The sequence below is a fragment of the Tupaia chinensis genome, unplaced genomic scaffold, assembly GCF_000334495.1.
Source record: "Tupaia chinensis unplaced genomic scaffold, TupChi_1.0 Scaffold144010_1, whole genome shotgun sequence".
Classification (NCBI taxonomy): Eukaryota; Metazoa; Chordata; class Mammalia; order Scandentia; family Tupaiidae; genus Tupaia; species Tupaia belangeri.
The window spans coordinates 2241518-2262757 of record NW_006203862.1 but is presented as its reverse complement, the minus strand read 5'-3'; the positions used below and the strand labels follow the sequence as shown (position 1 = coordinate 2262757).

At 42.9% G+C, this 21240-nt stretch overlaps 1 protein-coding gene across 2 annotated transcripts; it reads right to left on the bottom strand.

Annotated features, from left to right (window-relative positions):
- Nucleotides 1–310: 310 nt before the first annotated feature.
- Nucleotides 311–16199, bottom strand: LOC102481953 (glutathione S-transferase A2; the record flags this gene model as incomplete). Of its 2 annotated transcripts, none has more annotated exon segments than XM_014583035.2 (6): nucleotides 311–438; nucleotides 4446–4587; nucleotides 7307–7439; nucleotides 8983–9034; nucleotides 12857–12964; nucleotides 16096–16199. In XM_014583035.2, coding segments are annotated over 5 exon segments (542 nt in total), but the record flags the coding sequence as incomplete, so codon positions are not given.
- Nucleotides 16200–21240: the final 5041 nt, after the last annotated feature.

Below are 21240 nucleotides of genomic sequence, written 5' to 3'. Positions count from 1 at the left end.
TAGCGTAATGGCTATGTCACTGGACTCCCACGTAGTTGACCACAGTTCACATCCCGGGCCCGGTGGCTTAAACTCACGCCAGGCACGTGTGCGTGTGTGCCCAAGATCCCAAGAGGAGAATGGAGGAGAAGGGATTGCGGTGTGGCCATCCCCCCTGGGGGGTGATTTCTCGCTTTCTATCTCACTGTCTCTCTCTGTCTGTCTGGCGAGTGCATGTACCCTATAGCAAAAACCTCTCAAAAAAAAAATTAAATTTCAAGATGGAAGACATGAGGCTGCCTCTCTGAGGGCTGGATGATAAATTACCTTTAGCAGAGGAAAACTGGTGATGAGGCTGGGATCAAGCTCTTCTACTATGTAGAGAAGTTCAACCAAATAAACATCAGCCTTGCTCAACTTGTTGCCCACCAGGTAGTCTTGTCCGTGGCTCTTCAACACCTGTAGAGTTTGAGAAATCAATTCAGAAACACACTCTCAGTCAGACTAGACGTCTGCTTCTTCCCAGTCCTCTCCAGCCTGACTCTTCCACCTCTGCTCCCTCAGGGGGTGCGTGCACAGTCCCAACCCTTTCTCAATGGCACCTGATTCAGGAGGAGAGAAAAGTGTTAGGGCTTAGACCTGTGGCAGCATGTTTCTGTTGGCCCCAGGACTTAACAGGTATAGCTTTGTGATTTTAGGAGGTGCCTCTGTACTCTGCTCTCTCTCCAATCTCTCTGGGCAGCAGCAACTCCACTTTGATGACTGCACTCCTCATCCGTAAGTAGACTATTCCATAGTGTATGCTTCTCCTTCTGTTCTTATTGCCTGGACTGTGTCTATCGAATCTGAAACAAGTCTGGATGAACTTTAATTCATCACCTCTTTTACAACATTGCCTTTGACTCCTAATTTACACTATGTTATAATCTGCATACTTCAGTGTCTAGAGGTAAATGGCACTGAGGTCTGATAGTTACTTTGAAATACATGAAAAATAAAAGAAAAATAAATACATGAAAAAGAAGATGGTTGATAGAGAAGGAGGCGGAGACTTGGACACATGATAATGTAAACATCTAAGATATTAATTTTGTTATCTATCAATAGTTGTTAGATATAGGAGGGATGTTTGAAAAGGGCCAGCAGGTGGCATGGTGGTTACAGAGCTGAACTTCCACATGGCTGACTGTAGTTCAAGTCCCAGACTCAGTGGCTTAGGAATCAGTCCAGGCACGTGCGCATACATGCCCAGAATCCCAGGAGGAAAATGAAGGAAAAGAGATTGTGGCATAGCCACCCGCCCCCCACCCAGGAGATGATTTCTCACTTTCCCTCTTACTGTTTCTATTTCTCTCTGGCAAGCATATGCACCCTATGACAAAAACCTTACACACACACCAAAAAAAGTTCACAGAAAATATATTTTATGAAAAAATTATGTATAGATTTAAAGGCACTGAACTCCCACATGACTGACCGCAGTTTGATTCCCAGACCTGGCAGTTTCAAAATCATGCCAGGTGCATGTATGTGCATGCCCAAAATCCCAAGAGGAGAATGGAGAAGAAGGGATTGTAGCATGGCCATCCCTCTTGGGAGGTGATTTCTCAGTTTCTCTCTATCTGCCTCTTTCTTTCTCTGGTGAGTATACATACTCTATGGCATAAGCAATAAATAAATAAATGAATAAATAAATATTTTTGCACCAGAATAAACTTGTACTTGGGGCCAGCAGGTGGTGTGGTGGTTAAGGGCGCTAGACTCCCATATGGCTGACCGTGGTTTGAGTCCTGGACTTGGTGGCTTGCTCTTTGACTTTCCCTCTCTCTCTCTTTCTGTTCAAATAAAATAAATAAATAAATAAACAAATTAATTAATTATTTAAAAAATAAAGAAACTTGTACTTTAATTCTATTTTCTAGAAGCCTTTTAAAAGTCCTTTTGTCCATCAGTTCATTACACATTTCTTTCATTTTTTCTGGATGTGTAAAATTTTCATAATGAGGGACCAGCAGTTGCTGTAATGGCTATGCCACTGGACTCCCACGTAGTTGACCATGGTTTGAGTCCCAGACCCAGTAGCTTACACTCAAGCTGGGCATGTGTGCATGCATGCCCAAGATGTCCAGAGGAGAATGGAGGAGAAGGGATTGCGGCATGGCCTTCCCCCCTAGGGGTGATTTCTCGCTTTCTGTCTCTGTCTCTCTCTTTTGTCTTTCTGGCGAGTGCACATGCCCTATAGCAAAAACCTCTCCAAAAAGAATTATTTTTTCATAATGAAATATTGGAAAATTATGTGACATTTATAAAAATATAAAAATATCCAATAATATGCAAATAGTGATCATTAAGGATAAAATCATATATGATACCATCAACTAAATATATTTTGGCAAATATCCTTTCTGACTATAGGAGTATAAATAACTATTTGGTACATAAAATATAACATCAGGTGTTGTATTGTAATATATATTTGTTCATTTATGTTATGATTGGGTTCTTTTTTTTTTTTTTTGAGAGGGTTTTCGCTATAGGGCGTGTGCGCTCACTAGACAGAGACAGAGAGACAGAAAGCGAGAAATCACCCCCCAGGGGGGATGGCCATGCCACAATCCCTTCTCCTCCATTCTCCTCTCGGGATCTTGGGCATGCACGCACACATGCCTGGCATGAGTTTTAAGCCACCGGGTCCGGGACTTGAAACCTGGTTGACTACGTGGGAGTCCAGCGACATAGCCATTACGCTAACTGCTGGTCCCACGATTGGGTTCTTTGATTTCATAGTATAGATAACTTAAAACACATGGTACATCATACAAATGTGACTAAATTGCCAGTACAATAAGGTGCAGGAAGGTACATTTCCTGTGTATTCTTAAACTCTTTACTTCTTGCATAAGGGAGAGTATGCAATGAATTAACATTTGTTGAATTAATAAAAGAATGATCTAACACTTGTAAATTAGATGTTTAGGTATTAGTCTTCTTTTCATCTTTAAGTCCTCTGTATATTTAATAATCACGTTTTAGGCTTAAGAGTATTATTTAGCATGTTTTTAAGTAGTTATGACCTTCAAATATTCTCTGACCTTCAAAAAAATTAACTAAGATATGTAATCCATATATAATTGTGGAACTTCTTTTAAGAATTATTTTATTTACTTATTTATGTTCTTTATTTTAATTTGACCAGAGAGAGACAGAGAGAGAGGGAAAGTGATAAAAAAAGCCAGCAGATCAAGGACTCGAACCTTGGCCAGCCATGTGGGAGTCTAGCACACTTAACCACTATGCCACCTGCTGGCCCCAATTATGTAACTTTATTTCTTTAGTTGGTGGGCTTTTCTCAAGTCTGAAAGGCATGTCCTCAATTCTACAGAATATCTTCATTCTATTTATTACTCCCCATCCTACTGTCACTATTCTTTTTCAGATATTCCTAATCCATTTTTTTTCAGATATTTCTAATCCATCCCTGAAACATTACAATAGTCTCCTCTTGGACAGCTGGTCTTAATTCTCCCTGCACTTGGCGCCAGAATTTTTTTTTTTTTTGAGAGATTTTTGCTATAGGGCACGTGCGCTCGCCAGACAGACAGAGAGACATAGAGACAGAAAGCGAGAAATCACCCCCCGGGGGGATGGTCACGCTGCAATCCCTTCTCCTCCGTTCTCTTCTTGGGATCTTGGGCATGCACGCACATGCGCCCAGCATGAGTTTTAAGCCACCGGGTCCGGGACGCGAACCGCGGTCAACTACGTGGGAGTCCAGTGACATAGCCATTACACTAACTGCTGGTTCCTGGTGCCAGAATATTTTCTGATGTATTGTTTTCATCTTAATCCCCTTGAAATAAGTCTGTGATGTTCTGCCAGATGAAGTCCAATCTCCAGTGTGACTCCAAAGCTTTCCAAATCTCACATTCTATGTATGATCATGAAATTCTGTTGAACAGAGAGTTCTAGATTAGGATCTAGTGAAGTGAAATTTGGACATTTTTTTAAAGAGAGATTTTTGGTATAAGGTACAAGCACATGCCAGAGAGATAAAGAGAAATAGAGAGACAAAAAACATGCAATCACCCCCCAGGGGGGATAGCTATGCCTCAATCCCTTCTCCTCCATTCTCCTTTTGGGATTTTGGGCACACACGCATACACACCTGGCATGAGTTTCAAGCCTCTGGTTTCATGACTCGAACCACAGTCAGCCATGTGGAAGTCCAGTGACATAACCATTACTCCATTTGCTAGTCCCTGGCTAGACATTTTTAACTTGGATATAAGTGGTGAAATTATTCGTCACAGTCTGTTTTTGCAAACTGCTGTGAGAATGAATGTGCTCTACTGGAACTCTAGAAGGCTCATTGGAAGAGAAGGTCAATGCCCCCATAAATGCCCAGGAGTTATTTTTATGTTGCCCTCCAAACTCAGTGCCCCAAAACACTGAATAACTTTACTTACCTTTTCAAAGACAGGAAAATAACGGTTTATTGTCCTCTCTTTGATCAAAGCTACCTTGGCATCTTTTTGGTCAGGTGGACATAATGGCAGAAGAAGGATCATTTCATACAAATCTGCCATCCCTTCTACATACATATCAATCCTGAAAGACAAAAATGACCAAACTTTCAAATGCATCCTGCCTTAGATTTTATCATTTAAAAATCTAAAAGAATAGAGTTTGAAGTGGTAGTGAAATCAATCACCTCAGCTGGATAGCTGTTATGTTTCCTTTATGAGAGAAGGAGAAGAATAGAGAAGGTGGAAAGAGAGAGAGACAGAGATAGGTCTTTGTGACAGCATCTCACTAAGTCACAATTTGTCAGGATTACAGGCACACACATTTGTGCTAACAGGTCCAGTACCTGGGCCTCCCATATGGCTTCCAGATTCCCAAGCACTGACACTACCTGTGTACCAACTCAGCGGGGTCAGTGGGTGACTTTTATGTGCCAGATCAATTATGCTATAATTTTTACTTACATATGAACATGTATTTCTTAGAATAACATATCAGGGTAGATATATGTCTAAAAAGTTTTGTTATACATATAACTAAACATAGATACAAAGAGCATCGGTGACCTGTTCAGAGTCACAGTCATCAGAGAAAGTGGCGCAATCACTGCCAGTAATATGACAGTGGAGTTTGTAGTTCGACTGTGGCTTGTTCTGCGCAAACACTTCATGTGGCCAAAGAGCCACCTCAGTAACCTCAAGAGAGAGTCTCTGGGACAGGAATTCAGACATGGTGCACTGCCTCTCACATCTTGTTGCATATCCCAGACCCATTTTGATGCCTAATATAAGTTCTTCCAATTATTACCCATGAAACACAATTCCACATCTTCTCCATGGGCTATTGCCCAACATAGGCCTTGTTTCTATTTCTTGAAATGCTGCCTAAAATATCTCCTTAGTTGGTGCATTACTTTGTACAGTTACAGCCAGTTTATGTTATAGAATACCTTTCTAATTTGTTTTAAACTGAATTTTCCACAATACTTCTGTTTTTTGGGCTTTTGCCATAAGGCTCTCACATTCACCAGAGAGAAATAGAGAGACGGAGAGAAGGAAAGCAAGAAATCATCCCCCTAGAGGGGATAACCATGCCACAATCCTTCCTGTCAGGATTTTAGGCATGCATGCGCATGTGCCTGGCATGGTTTTCAAGCTGCTGGGTCCAGGAAACCAGTGCCTTTACCACCATGCCACCTGCTGGCCCCTCCTCAATACTTTTTAAAAATAATAGCTTTGTACCCATTTCCAGATATTTTTTAAAAGAATTGTTTATTTAATTTATTATTATTATTATTATTAACTTGCTATAGTCATCAGAGAGAGACAGAGGGAAAGTGAGAAAGCAAGCTGCCAGGTCCAGGACTCAAACCATGGTCATTCATGTAAGAGTACAGTGCCTTCGTCACCACGTCACCTACTGGCTCCAATTACCATCCTTAATTCCCTTCCCAACTCTTCTACTCCAGTCCTAGTCCACCTCTAATCTACTTTCTTTCTCTTTAAATATTCTTGATGTTTATAAAAAAGTCATTCTACATTATTTGCCATTCTCTGTCTCATTTCTCTTACATATCATATTTTCAAAGTTCATCCATGTCAAAGGATGCATCAAGATTTTGTTCCTTTCTATGACCGAATAATATTTCATTGTATTACTATAGCACATTTTGTCCCACCATTCATCCACTAACAGATATTTGGGATATTTCCCCCTCTTTAATATTTTGAAATAATATTGTTATTTGCATGATACATTTCTGTACAACACTTAATGTAGATGTATATTTTATTTTGGGGGGATATACATAAGAGTGAAATTGCTGAGCCATTGATAACTCTCTATTTAAATTTTGTGGAATTGCCAAAAGTTTCATATAAGATTTAATTTTCAGTCATGCAGTCCTACCACACAAGTGAAGAAAGCCTCAGGTTTGATGATATTGAATAACCCTGGATGCCTAAAGTATGTATCAAGATTCTCAAGATAACCCAAATATCTGGGGCACTAGCCTCTACTCAATCTTGTTGAGTTGGCCAGCTTGTATAACTTTGGCTGCTGTTCATCACTCTTGCAATTTCTGGAAAGTAGGAGATAGCTTTCTTGTTTTTGTTTGTTTGTTTGTTTTTTAATTGCTACAAGGCATATATGCTCCCCAGAGAGATAAATGAAGAGAAAGAGAGGAGGAGAAGGGGAAAGAACACCCAGTCGAGTGTGGTCATACCACCAACCCTTCTCTTTCATTTCTTCTTCATCCCAAGATTTGGGGCACATAGGCACACATACACAGCATGTTTTTCAAGTCCCCAGGGCTGGAACTTGAATGGTGGTCATCCATGTGGGATCTTGCTCCCTTAGCCCATAGGCCATAGGTCAGCCCAAGAATTAACTCTTTAGGGTCCTTCCCTTCCCAGACCTTCTCTTCTAGACACTCAAACACTTTGTCTGTTGTTCCAAGCTATTGTCTGGAGTCTAGCATCTAAAGGCCTGAGTCTCTAGAGTCATGATTCCTCCATCATCCTGAATTCATATTTCATCAGTGTTTGGAAACCTCTGTCACAATGCTATATCCATGGACTTCATCCTTTTCCACAGTTACACTGACCTGAATCCACCCCCAAGTGTACTCTTTTCTCATCTCTATTGGACTGTGGGACACTGGACCTCTATGTACCTGGCCAAGACCCACATGGTTGCTGGTCAGGGTCCCCCTATCATATCCTGCTCACTCAAGGGAGGATCACATATTTCCAGAAATATTCCTGGATTATCTGTTGCTGTAAGAACAGAAAATGTACCGTACAGGGCTCTCTCCTTCATGTCTTTGCCATAGAGGTTGTATTTGGTGGCGATGTAGTTGAGAATGGCTCTGGTCTGCACCATCTTCATCCCATCGATCTCAACCATTGGCACTTGCTGGAACATCAAACTCCCATCTTTTGAAAGAAGAAAAGAAAGAGGAAAATAAAATGTTTCTGGGTTCTACTTCTTCAAAGCACAGAAATTTTTGTTGAAATGATTGAAGATAAAAAAAAATGAAGCAAAGTTGTAACCTACTAATCTTTCAACTGAAATGTTAATAGCAGTTTGATTTTGGCTTTCTGTAGTCTTTTTTAAATTAAGCATCCTTTTAATTTTTCATTTATATTTTTATTTCCCATCTAGATGCTTGGTAGGTCCCTATATTTTTTGTGTTGATTTAGCTCCATGAATATTTTGAGGAGAAGTTGGGAGGCTACAACAGAGTAGCCAGCCAGATGTCTTTTCTTTTCTTCTTTTTTTTTTTTCCTTTTTGAGAGAGTTTTGCCTTTGGGTGTGTGTATGCACCAGAGAGAAAGACAGAGATAATGAGAGGCCAAGTGAGAAATCACCCCCCAGAAGAGTTGGCCATACTACAATCCATTCTTCTCCTGGAATCTTGAGCATGCCCACACATGTGCCCTGTGTGATTTTCAAGCCACCGGGTCCAGTACTCTAACCATGATTGACCTTGCGGTAGTCCAGTGACATAGCCACTACACCATCTGCTGGCTCCTAGATTTTTTTTTTTTAAGAGGTTTTTGCCTTAGGGTGTGTGTGCTCACCAGGGAGAGACAGAGACAGTGAGAGGGAAAGTGAGAAATCACCCCCTGGGAGGATGGCCATGTAGCAATCCCTCTCCTCCATTCTACTCCTGGGATCTTGGGCACACACACACACACACACACACACACACACACACATGCCTGGTGTGATTTTCAAGACACTGGATTGGAAACTTGAATTGTGGCCGGCTGTGTGGGAGTCCAGCAATGTAACCACTGTACCATCTGCTGTATACCCATCCCCTCAATGACATTTTAAACAGAAAGTTCTCTAAATAAATCTCATGTTGTTCATGACACGAAGTTCGGTTCTAAAAGAGGTTTCTCTGTAGACCCTTTTGTGCTTGTCAAGTAATACCACTGCATAGCATGTGCATGGCAGGCCTCATGTTCCTGACCTCAGGGCTGCCGGTCCTAGCTCTTTATATCCCTCCTCTCACACTCACCTGCACTTTCAACCAACTCAACACCATTTCATTGTCTGAGTCAATAAGAGAAAAGGATGCAAGATCACTGGCAGGCCCATGCCTACTCTTCTCATCTACTGCATGTCCTAGAGTGTTCTTGGATGAGGAGGGCAGTGTGGGATCCTAGGCTGATCACAGTGTGTTCTCAGTACAGAAAGCATGAGAATATGGGGAGAGGCTAGGCCTAGGGCACTGAGCCTTCACAGGGCACCTCAGGCAATACTCAGAGAGGCCTAGCCCTTCTTATCCCTAAAAGGTTGCCAGACCTGCTCAAAGAGCCCCAGCCCCTGTATTTTAACCATTTTCCTCCTTTTACACCATCCCATCTCCCACCGTACAAACACGTAGGCAATGCCTGGTGATAAAAGCTTAACTTATATCCTCCACTGCATGCCCTCCTCAGGCAGCATTTGGGTACTTGGTCTTACCTTTTTTTAACTTTTCCAAATCTTCTGGAGATTCTATAAATTTCTCTTCAAACTGGAAGCAGAAATAAGTTCTTATTAGTTCATTCTATAAAATCCTAGAGTTCTAAACTTGAATGACCACCATATGATATATACAATGGTAAAAGTAAGATTTCCTTTTCTTCTTTTCTTTTCATTTTTAACTTATGCATTTCCAGAGAAAGAGAGAAACAGTCACCATCAACAAGGTCCTCTCAGCGCGATCCTCCCAGCCCTGAGGACAGCCAGGCATACCCATGGACACACCAGCATGCTGAAGTAGACTCTGGGACACAAACCTGGGCCTTCTCGCATGGCTTCAACATCTCACAGCTCTGTCCCTACTGCCTGCACCACAGCCAGGCAGAGAAAGTAGGATTTGTGCATTTGGTGGTTCACAGAAGAGTCTATTCATGGCCATTTGGAAATTTAGATTAGACCCATCAAGAACAGACATAGATCAGGACTGGATAGTGATGCAGCAGTAAAACAGGATGACATGGAAATATAGTTATTTATTTTTAATTTTTTTAGAATTATTTTTATTTAACTTTATTTATGTCTTTATTTATTTATTTCAATTATACCAAAGAGGGACTGGGGGTAGGAAGAGTGAGAAAGCAAGCCACCAGGTCCAGGACTCAAACTGCGATGGGCCAAGTGGGATTCCAGAGCCCTTAACCACCATGCCACCTGCCAGCCCCAAAATAAATTTTAAAAAATAATAAATAAAATAACAAAAACAAAACTCACCTCCAGAGATCTCCTAATTATGCCAGGCACATGCATGCCTATGATCCAAGGCTGGCAAAAGTTAGGGGGGTATCACTACATCAGTGCCCTGTTAGATGTACTGGTTCTCTCTCTCTCTCTCTCTCTCTCTCTCTCTCTCTCTCTCTGACTTATGGAAGAATAAATAAACAAATATTAAGTTGAATGGCTCATAATATAGAAAATGTAAGATTTTTGTATTTGGCAGAGTACACGGAGGAGTCTAATCATTTGGAAATTTAGTTTAGCCCTATCAAGAAAAGGGCAGGGACCCCAGCACAGAGCTGCTCATTCTTATAGGTTCATTTCATCTCCATCCAGACCCCACAGATGCCTGTGGTAAGGTCATAATTTGACAGGGGATGTCACTACAGGGAAGGGATTTGGAAGACCTCGCATGGAGTTTTACAGTCTCAGAAAAGTCTGTGTCTCCATGTGAGATCAGAACAGAACCTTCTGTGTCCCCACCCTGGAGTATACGTTGGGTCAACACCCATCAAAGAATCTGGGACCAGCAGTTAGCGTAATGGCTATGTCGCTGGACTCCCACATAGTCAACTGCGGTTCGCATCCCAGACCCGGTGGCTTAAAAATCTCACGCCAGGTGCGTGTGCGTGCGTGCCCAAGATCCCGAGAGGAGAACGGAGGAGAAGGGATTACAGCATGGCCATCCCCACTGGGGGGTGATTTCTCACTTTCTGTCACTCTGTCTCTCTCTGTCTGTCTGGCGAGCACACGTGCCCTATAGCAAAAATCTCTAGAAAAAAAAAAGAATCTGCCACCAAGGAGCCTTGCAGTGACTTATGTTATTCCATTCCGTTTTTTAGTTTAATAGAAATTCTGAATCATAAACCCAGGAAGTTTTAGGTTTCTGACTCGCTTTGTAGGACACGTCGTTGATTTCCATGATGCCTCATATGCTCTTTAAGTGCTGTGTGCTGGGAATCTATGCAGTGTCCGTTCAAGACAAGCATAAGGAATGGAGGATGGTCATCACAGTAAGGCGGCTGAAGTAGGATGGGATTGGCGAGGGTGATGCTTCTTGCAAGGTTGGGGTTTTAAGGACAGCTCTTGGGCCTAGAGAATGCAGAGCCCTAAGCAAGGGTGTCCAGCCAGTCCTTGTCCTATCAGCCTCTTTAGCTGGGAAAAAAAGAGCAAGCCTGGCATGCTCTAAGCATCATCCCTACTTCATCCTCTAGGCTGAACTCGTCCTGCCCAGGGCCTCTAAACAAATCCTTGAACTGCCAAGCTTGAGTCTCAATGACCCTAAAAATGGGTTATTCATTTGTAGAAAGAAAACAACCTAGAATTGCCCTTTGGTGATTTTTTTTTTATTTGTTCATAAAATTGAGAAAGATCAGGCTAAAGTCTCATGCATTCATGAAGCAATCAAGAAAGTATAATTCCAAGGCTTAGGTGAACATGCTGTATTTTTCTTTTCTTTTTTCTTCTTCTTTTTTTTTTTTTTTTAGATTTCTGCCATGGGGCATATACATTCACTGGTGAGTTTTTTTTAGATTTCTGCCATGGGGCATATACGTTCACTGGTGAGAGAGAGACACAGAGAGAAGGGAAGTGACAAATCACCCCCACAGAGGGGATGGCCACACCACAATCCCTAATCCACCATTCTTAGGATTTTGGGCATGCATGCACGTGCGCCTGGTGTGTTTTACAGGGTCCAGGACTCGAACTGTGCAGTCAGCCATGTAGGATCTAGCATTTTAACCACCATACCACCTGGTTGGCTGACAAACATTTCCTTGAGGCTAAAGAGAGCACACTAGAATTTCCCTTCATGGAACTCCAGCTCAAACTGAACTCTCCTCTTTTGCTCCCAGTCGACAAACTTTTTGGAGAGGTCCAGGGCTGGCTCCCCAGTAAAACCCCCTGGGGTTGCTGGGTGTCTCTGGTCTGGAATGAGACGTCTTTTCTGTGACACCGCTAGAGGGCAGCACCCCAGCAGTCACACAGAAACCTACCAGCATTTTTTATTTAAACGCAAGGAAGAATTGTCTTTTAACGCTGTCAGATGCTTCTGTGTTTCCCCAGATGCTTCTAACCTCACCTTAATCACTTGTTTACTTCCCTCCATCCTCATAGGTATGAGGCTGCATGAAGCAGGGACCACGTCTGTCCTGCTCACTCTGGATCCCTAGGACTTAGCACAGAACCTGACACTTAATAGGCCCACCTTGGCCCAATAGGTGCTCAACCAAATCATTGCTAATGGGTGTATTCAGTGTTTAACAGGCAGTCTGCAGTAATCCACTCCCTATTCACCTTCACAGGTGGTTAATACTCAAGTTCCTCAAGTGACTCTGGGCTAAGTCCTGATAAACCCATCATAAGTAGAAGATATAAGTCAAAACTGCATTTAATACATCTAAGCTATTAAATGTCGTAACTTGGCCTCACTTGCTTTAAATGTGCTCGTGATTCCTACACAGCCTAGAGTTGGGCAAGATCTCTTAACACAAAGCCTATTTTATTAGAAAACTGAGTAACTCATATAATGTATTGAATAATGTTCACTGAGGAGCTTTAGTTGTTTACCCATAGCTGTGAGGCTGACTGGGAGCTGTTGATGTCCAGTGTCAAGAATATCATAACACTAGCCCAGGAAAAGATCGGAATTCAAAACTAAATGAAATAAACGGTAATGTTAAAGTAATTTTAATTCTTTTATTAATTATTATTATTTTTAGAGAGATTTTTTTCTATAGGGCATGTGCTCACTGGAAAGACAGAAAGAAACAGATAGAAAGTGAGAGATCATCCCCTGGAAGATGAGGATGCTGCAATCCCTTCTCCTTCATTCTTCTTATGGGATTTTTGGGGACGCATGTATATGTGCCCGGCATGAGTTTCATGCCACTGGGTTCAAGACTCGAACTGCAGTTGGCTATGTGGGAGTCCAGTGATACAACTATTATGCCATCTGCTCATCCCAATAACTGGTAATATTTTAATTTAAGGCAAACCTATTCACAGATTCTCTAGTATGGAAGCATCCTGACTCAGGGAAGTATTTTGATATAATCAGTTTTAGATTCGACTTAAGATTTCCTAACTGAGAACCTACCTCTACTCCAGCTGCTGCTAAGAGCCACCGGATACACTCCATTCGACCCCGTCCGTTGAAGTAGTGAAGCTTGGGCTTCGCTGCCATGTTGGTGGTCTCTTAGTTTCTCTAAATAGGAATGAATGGATGAGTAAATAAGTCCACAGAAGCAAAATGTACTTTGTTGAACCATATCAGCAATGCAGAAGGAGTGCCTGCCTTCTTCATGGCTGGGATGGGGGGATCCTAGAAAGGTCCATCTTGGCCCAAATTCCCACCCACCAGTGGCCACTACTGTGAAATTATACCCAACTAATCTTGTGTTGCATTTGTCATTACTTTGAGAACCTAAATAATGCAGCCTGGATCCCACACAGGTGAAGACCCTGGGAGCCTGGGAGCAGCCTTGAAATGAGAAGCTGTCACTGTCAGAGAGGTGGGGGTTGGGGGAAGTCACTCTTAGCTCTCTGGCTGTTTTGCTGCAGTGCTCAAAGGCAGTAACTGGGGCTTAGTCTTGCCCCAACTGTAGTCAAAACCTCAATTCTCTCCACAGGAGAAGGTGATCATTTATTTCTTTCTATTGGAATTCTGTATTTTCCTACTGCTGAGTGATTTTTTTTACAATCTAGAAAAAGGTTAGTTTTTCCATGAACATTATATAGCGTCCAGTCAGTTATCTACCACCTAATTGGAAATTTCTCATTTTTTCCCTCATTTAATCTTCATAGAGATTGTTGGATACAGATGCTGTTATTATTCAAAGTTTTCAGTTGAGGAAATTGTTCTCTACAGAGGTCACGTGACATGGTGAACCTACCATTCAGATACACTTTTATTTGGCACTGAAGTCTTAGAGCTCCTCTAGAGCAGGATTTTGCAACTCTGGATTGTGACCTATTAGTGAGGTCTGAGTAGCACTTCTGAGCAGTATGTTTTTTTCCAAATGAATTATGTTTTGCCTTAGCTCCAACAGCAATGTAACTTCTCACAGGGTCTCTGAGATTTCAAAGCTTTCCTGTAGAAGATCTTTGTTTTATTCTTCTTATGTTGGTGATTATCTCAGGGCACTTTTGACTCTGATGTTACTTCCTCCTTGGAGACCTAATGTTCCTCATACAAACTTACACATACCACTGATGTAGCTAGGCTTCCTAATTTACAGGGCAAATAGGAGGCTAGGCCTTCCTCCAAGTTGGTGATGAATGCTTCGAATCGTAGAGTGTGCTTTGCAACTAGAGAATTAGTGATATAGTCCCTAATAGAACCTAGTTTTTCTGATATTCAGGTGAATTTCTTCCTGTTCTATCTTAGTGACTTTTCAAGGCCTGCAAAGATGACCATTTCTGTGCTGCCCCATCTACTCTCCCCACCAATACGAAATGGTGAGCTCCCAGGAGGCAGAGAAGTTGTCGCAACCTTGAAGCATGGTACATTGCTCGATTCACTCCATACTCCACAGGGTGTGACATGGCTAGATACCTCAAAAGTCAAACGTTTTTTAAAGTATTTCCCACATAGGGCCTGCCTTAGAATACAGTACTATAGAGTAATTAAGTTACAAGCTAGGATGATGGAATAAAACAATCAATCCTGATTATGCAACTTGCCAGTCAGCTATTAAATAGTTTTATCAAAGCAATGGGACTCTCCCACAGAGTACAAACATAATGACTATGCCAAAAACATTGAGTAAGTGCTACAGTAGTGTAGTCCAGTGGAATATTTAATTTGGCACATAGAAGGAATTTGCAAAGCCTCGCTTGTACCGGGAACATGGCTCAAGAGCAGGTATAATTGTTCTTAAGTTTGCTTACGAAGTAAATCGAGATCCACTTGCCATACTACCCTAAAAGTCCTCTACGTTGAGATTCACTTCAAATTTCGTCTTTAAACCTTGCTCATTCTTTGGCCCCAGCAATACTGGATGAGGAGAAGGAGGAGGAAGAAGAAGGAGGGCAAAAAGTTACAGCAGGATAGAGAGGAGGAGGAGGGTACAAAGAGAAAGGAAAGAAGAATTAGATAAGTAAGGACAAGGAAAAGTAGAATAAGGAAAATAGCCAGCTACTTTCTGCCCAGTCACAAAGTAACTCTGCAGACACTAAGGCAATGCATATGAAATTGCTTATGCAAGTGTCTATTTAGATTCTGACTGGCACTCATGATTCCCAAGTGGAGGGGCTCACTAGAAGGGCACAGAGCATCCAGCCACTCATGGTACCTTTTCTTGAATTGCTCAGCTGAGGCCCCAGGTGTGTGGCCCCTGCCAAATTGAAATCCAAGATAAGCGTTGACTCATGTATGAATCACATTAATGCATCTTTTTGAAGAGAGAAAATAATTATAGTGTAAGCTCCTACATGCCTCCTGGCACTGGTGTGGTTGTATCCTCAAATTGCTCATACCATAAATTGTCCTTCTTTTCTTTCTTTTTTGGAGAGAAATTTTGCTATTGAAGAGAGAAAATAATTATAGTGTAAGCTCCTACATGCCTCCTGGCACTGGTGTGGTTGTATCCTCAAATTCCTCAAAATGATACTACTTTTATTTTTCTCATACCATAAATTGTCCTTTTCTTTCTTTTTTGGAGAGAAATGTTGCTATTGGGTACACAAGCTCACTGGAGACACAGACAGAGACAGAGAAAGAGAAAGAGAAATCATCCCCGAGGGGGGATGGCCATTCCACAATCCCTTCTTTTCCATTCTCCTCCTGGGACTGTGGGCACACACGCACATGGACCCAGTGTGAGTTTAAGCATCCTGGACTGGGACTTCACCTGCAGTCAGCCATGTGGGAGTCCGCCACTGTAACTACTATGCCATCTGCTTGCATGCCTTTCTTTTCTAAATTCTTTTAAAAAGTTTATTCCATTAGTGAGAGAGAGAGACAAAGAGACAGTACTCCCAACAGGGTCCTGACACCACAACTCATCCCAGCCTGTCTGCTTGGATCACGGGCACGTATGTGCACATAGTACTCAGTCAGTCTGGGGATGCAAACTGGCAGTCTTCCCCCGTGGGTCTGCCTTGCAGAGCGTCTCATTTTACCAGGGCACCACTGTGTGCCCCTTTCTAAAGTCTCAAGTATTATTTTTTCCTTAAAGACACTCTTCGGGAACTAATAAACAATGAATTGTATCCTGATCACAAAGAAGGCACAATAAGAACATGCAGTACTCATACAAAGTAACACATTGAAAAACATTTCCCTAGTGAAACAGGCATGAAAATACTTACAAGATTTAGAAGGTCAGTACCAACCTAAATAAAGTTGAAGCTGCCTCTGCTCAGCTCCTCAATGCCAACTCCTGGTGAGTACTGTTAGCTGCTTTAGTATTAAAGTCCTGCCTCACTAAGGGGGTGGGATCCAAACAGGGAACAACCACTCCCACAGCTTTCAAGGTTTCAGAGTTCATGCTAGACTGGAAAGAAAATGACAAATTAACAATACTCCGTTTCCATGTTACCCATAAATGTACAAAAAAAGAAATTTAGGTGTATTTAACAGCCTTCAGAATGTCACTGGGAACCAGGCTTCTTTGAACACTGCTTACAGAGGTTTTCATTAAATAGACTGTGCGCTTTTAAGACCCACGAGAAGATCCAGCAGATGGCGTAATGGCTACATCACTGGACTCCCATGTAGTAGACCACGGTTTGAGTCCCAGACCCAGTGGCTTAAACTCACGCCAGGCACATGTGTGTGCTTGCCCAGGATCCTGAGAGGAGAATAGAGGGTGGTTTCTCACCCTAGAGGGAGACTTCTCGCTTTCTGTCTCTCTTTTTTTGGCGAGCGCATGCGCCCTATAGCCAAAACCTCTCCAAAAAAAGAAGACTGATGAGAAAAACTTGTGGCAGCTGAGAGGAGAGTGTCATCAGAGAATAGTGTTAGAAAAAGGGCCTGATAGAATATGGAGATCACCATTTAAATTTGCCTGCGAGACAGAGTTGGGGGTACAGTGGTAAATCACACTATTCTTCAAGACAGTCCCACATGAGAAAGTTCTCAGTTCTTGTCCAGAGACCTGTGTGGCTACACCCAGTACAAACACACCTAGGATCTGGAGCTGGCTGAAGCCCAGAAGTACATTATGGCATAAGGACCCTGTTGGGGGGAGGGGAAGGGGCTCTCTCTGCCTATCTGTCAGTTTCTCTCACTCATTGAATAAATAAATAACTTAAATGAATTCATAAAAAATATTATGAATACTGCTACAAAGTTCTAGGGACCCAAGGAATCTGGCTGAGTTGTGCCAGCCTGGGGTAGGAAGCCTTTGGCCATGTTTCATGGGGTCATTTGCAGATCTTTTTCTTCTTAGCAGCACCTCAGTCTTTCTTTCCAGCCCAAGGCTCTTGCTCGTACTGTTTCTCGTCTATGTGGGCATGCTCTCCCCTGCTTCCAGGCATCCTGTGCTTTCTCTATCTCGTCACTCTTCGAACATCCTGTGTTGAGTGTCTACTTTCCCCTGTTGACTGAGCTCCTTGAGAGCAGAACTGTGTAGCCCCCATGACTGACCACAGTGCTCAGTACATAGAAGAGGCTTAATGGGACCAGCAGATAGTATAATGGTTACATTGCTGGAATTCCACGTAGTCAACTGCGGTTTGAATCCCAAACCCGGCAGCTTAAAATTCACTCTGGGCACATGTGCGTGCATGCCCTGAATCCCAAGAAGAGAATGAAGGAGAAATGATTGCAGCATGGCCATCCCCCCTGGGGGATGATTTCTCACTTTTTGTCTGTCTCTCTCTGGAGAGTGAAAAATCTCTCGAAAAACAAAGAGGCTTAATAAATATACATATATGTAATTTCTTTTTCTTTTGTTTTAGTTTTTCTGTAGGGGGTGCATGCATTCACCAGAGAGAGAGACAGAAAGAGAGAGAGGAAAAGTGAGAAATTATTTCCCGGGGGATGGCAATCTTTTCTTCTCTAGTCTTCTCTCTGGATTTTGAGTGCACACATACATGACGCCAGCATGTTTCTCAAGTTCCAGGGCCCAGGACTCAAACCACAAAGTCAGCTGTGTGGGATTCAGCCGTGTGGGATCCAGCCGTCTTAACCACCAGACCACTGGCCAGCCCTATCATTTCTTTTTCTAATAGACATGTTCTAACATATACGAGCAATCTTCAAAAAGTTGATGAGGGAACCAGCAGTTAGCGTGATGGCTATGTCGCTGGACTCCAACGTAGTCGACCGCGGTTCGCGTCCCGCACCCGGTGGCTTAAAACTCACGCCGGGCGCGTGTGTGTGCGTGCCCAAGATCCCGAGAGGAGAATGGAGGAGAAGGGATTGTGGCGTGACCATCCCCTCTGGGGGGTGGTTTCTCGCTTTCTGTCTCTCTGTCTCTCTCTGTCTGTCTGGCGAGCGCACGTGCCCTATAGCAAAAACTTCTCCAAAAAAAAAAAAAAATTGATGAGAAGTGCACATTATGAAAAAACTATGCTTGGGTTTAAATTTTTTTGTACCAACGTGCTTTCATTTCATTTTCAATGAAATTGAATGAAATTTTTGGAGAGGTTTTTTGCTAGGAGAGTGTGCTCACCAGAAAGACAGAGAGAGGCAGAAAGCAAGAAATCAACCCCCCCAAGGGGAGATGGTCATGCCACAATCCCTTCTCCTCCATTCTCCTCTCTGGATCTTGGGCAAGCATGCACATGCACCTGGCATGAGTTTAAGCCACCGGGTCTGGGACTCAAACCACGGTCGACTACATGGGAGTCCAGCGACATAGCCATTATGCTAACTGCTGGTCCCCATTTTCAATGAAATTTTTGAAGTCCCTTCATATAAGTGTAGGGAGAAGAGTGTAACAGGCCTTGATGTACCCATTAGCTTGCTACAACAATTGTCAGCAATATTTCAAGTAAATCACAGATATCACCTTACGTCATAAATACATCATTTACTGTGTATCTTTTAAGCATTTCAGACAATTATTTATATCACAGGAAAGTTGCAGAGCGGGCACGGAGTTTCCAAATGCCCTCCACTCAGTGTCCTCTAATGTCAGTGTCTTACATAAGCACGGTACCATGATCAAAACCAGGAATTTGGCATTGAGGTAATACCATCAGTAATCTCCAGACCTTCCTAGGATTTCACCAGTTTTTCAAACAATCTTCGTTAGTTATCTCTCTCTCAACATTTCCTTCCAACACTAAAGCAACTCTGTGTTTAAACACCTTACAATCAGGCATTATTTTAGCTTCTTTGTATAAGTAGGAACTTTTGGGCATTTTTTTCTCCCCCCAAAAGCCCAGTTTCATTCACACTGAAGTTCTGTTTTGGGTGGCAGCTGCCTTTCTTATTTATTTATTTATTTATTTATTTATTTATTTATGTATGAGAGGTTTTTGCTACAGGGCACGCTCACTCACCAGAAAGCCAGAGAGAGATAGACAGAAGTGAGAAATTACCTCCCAGGGGGGACGACCATGCCACAATCCCATCTCCACCATTCTCTTCTCGGGATCTTGGGCACACACGCATGTGTGCCCAGTGTGAGTTTAAGCCACAGGTCTGGGACTTGAACCACAGTCGACTACATGGGAGTCCAGCGACATAGCCTTATGCCAATTGCTGGTCCCCCTTTCTCAATAATTGTATTAAAATTGATCAACAAAATTTTCCACTACTTCTACCTCAGTGTTTGCTGCCTTGTTGCAGAAAACAGAACTCCAAGAAACCAAGCACCATTCAGAGAGTAGGAAACCTCAGGTTAATTACACCAGTGGATCCAGAGAAGCTTGTACTCCACAGTCTGGCCCTGGTTGCATTTGGATTTGGATAAATTATAAAATATACTCTGGGTCACAGATGTTACAGACGAAGGAAACTGGAAACGTTGCAAAATAGCTGCAAGCCAGCTTATGCATTTCCCAGCAGGCAACTTAAAAGGTGGAGCAGAAACATTCTGCAAGCTGCTTTTAGCGCAGGATCCCCATCAGCCTCACCACTGATACTCCAATTATGCAGGTTGAATCTTCAATGAAGCCATTGAAACCATCCTTGGCTTGCCATAAATGCCTCAAAGGAGGTTCCGAAGACTCACACAGACTGAGAAAGGGGATTTCCCCAGCTGGAGAAGTGGTGAGTCCCAGCAGTTATTAAACAGGCAGGTCAAGTGAAGAGTGGCTGTACATGTAGGAATTTCCACACTGCCGACTTATACCGCTATGAGAAACAGATTTACTAAGAAGATGACACTATTTTTCTTTTATATGCTTCTTTTAGCCTTGAGCCTTCCTTACACTATCAAACTGCTGTTTGCTAGTTAAGTTCATTTTCATCCCCACACCCCATTCATTTGGTTATATTATTCATTTGGAATGTCGTTAGTGTTTGTGTGCCATTTTGGGTGTCTGTCACTTACTAGTTGGCTTTAATCAATTAGTTTTCTGCCTTGCTCAACACCACGAGCCAGGTACCTGTCCCCATTCCTAGGCTAACCCCTTTTGCCAATGTGTGAACATATTGCCATCAGGTATGACAAGCTGCCTAAAAGTTGTGACCATCTCCTGGCTGCCTAAGTGGCAGGCCCTAGACTCAGCAGAGGAGATGCAGGCCTGATGCACATGGCTATGTCCTTGGCCTCCCAGCCACTGAAGGATGCTCACTCCCTGGCTGCCTGCACATGACTATGCAGACCACTGCCCTCATTGAGCCCTGTTTGCCCTGGATGCTGAGGCAGAGTAGCCCAGCTGCAGCTTCTTCTCCACCCAGAACCATGGGCAGCTGCCAATGCCAGGGCTGGCATTCCAGTGTACATCTGGAAGGGTGAAATTGAGGAGGAGTGCCTGTGAGACTTCTAGGATGGACCCCTCAGTGTGATTCTGGGCCACAGCGATGGCCTCAGCAACCTCATCCATATCAAGTGCCTGTAACTCCTGTCAGACAGGGAGACATCTCCAAAGAGATCATTACTGGGATCCACAACTTTCATAACAGATCCTGAAGGTGCCTGCTTGCTTGTCACCACAAGCAAATTTGATCACCTCTATGGCTGCCAGAAGTCCCTCACAGATGGTATCAAAGGGGCCACAGGGGTGATGATTTTGTTGTAGAAAAACAGACGCTGATGAACAAAAAACAGCACTCAGGAGAGAAAGGAGAACTCTTTATTACACTGGCTGGCATAGAGGAATTAATACTCTGAATCTCTGACTCCGGCTGAGAGTTGGACACAGTCTTTTATGGGTGAATTGGGAGGAGAAGTTTCAGCACACTTGGAGTGTCCTATCAGGGAAGGCGCTCAGTGTCCGCCCCAAGACAGAGCTGGCAGAGAAGCAGGGAATTCATCCTGCTCAGGGCCTCTAGCCACTCAGCAGTTCAGAGGAGGGGCAGCTTGTGGGTGAACAGAAAGCCTAGGCAGCTATCAGCCCTGGGTTGCTTCAAGGTTGTTC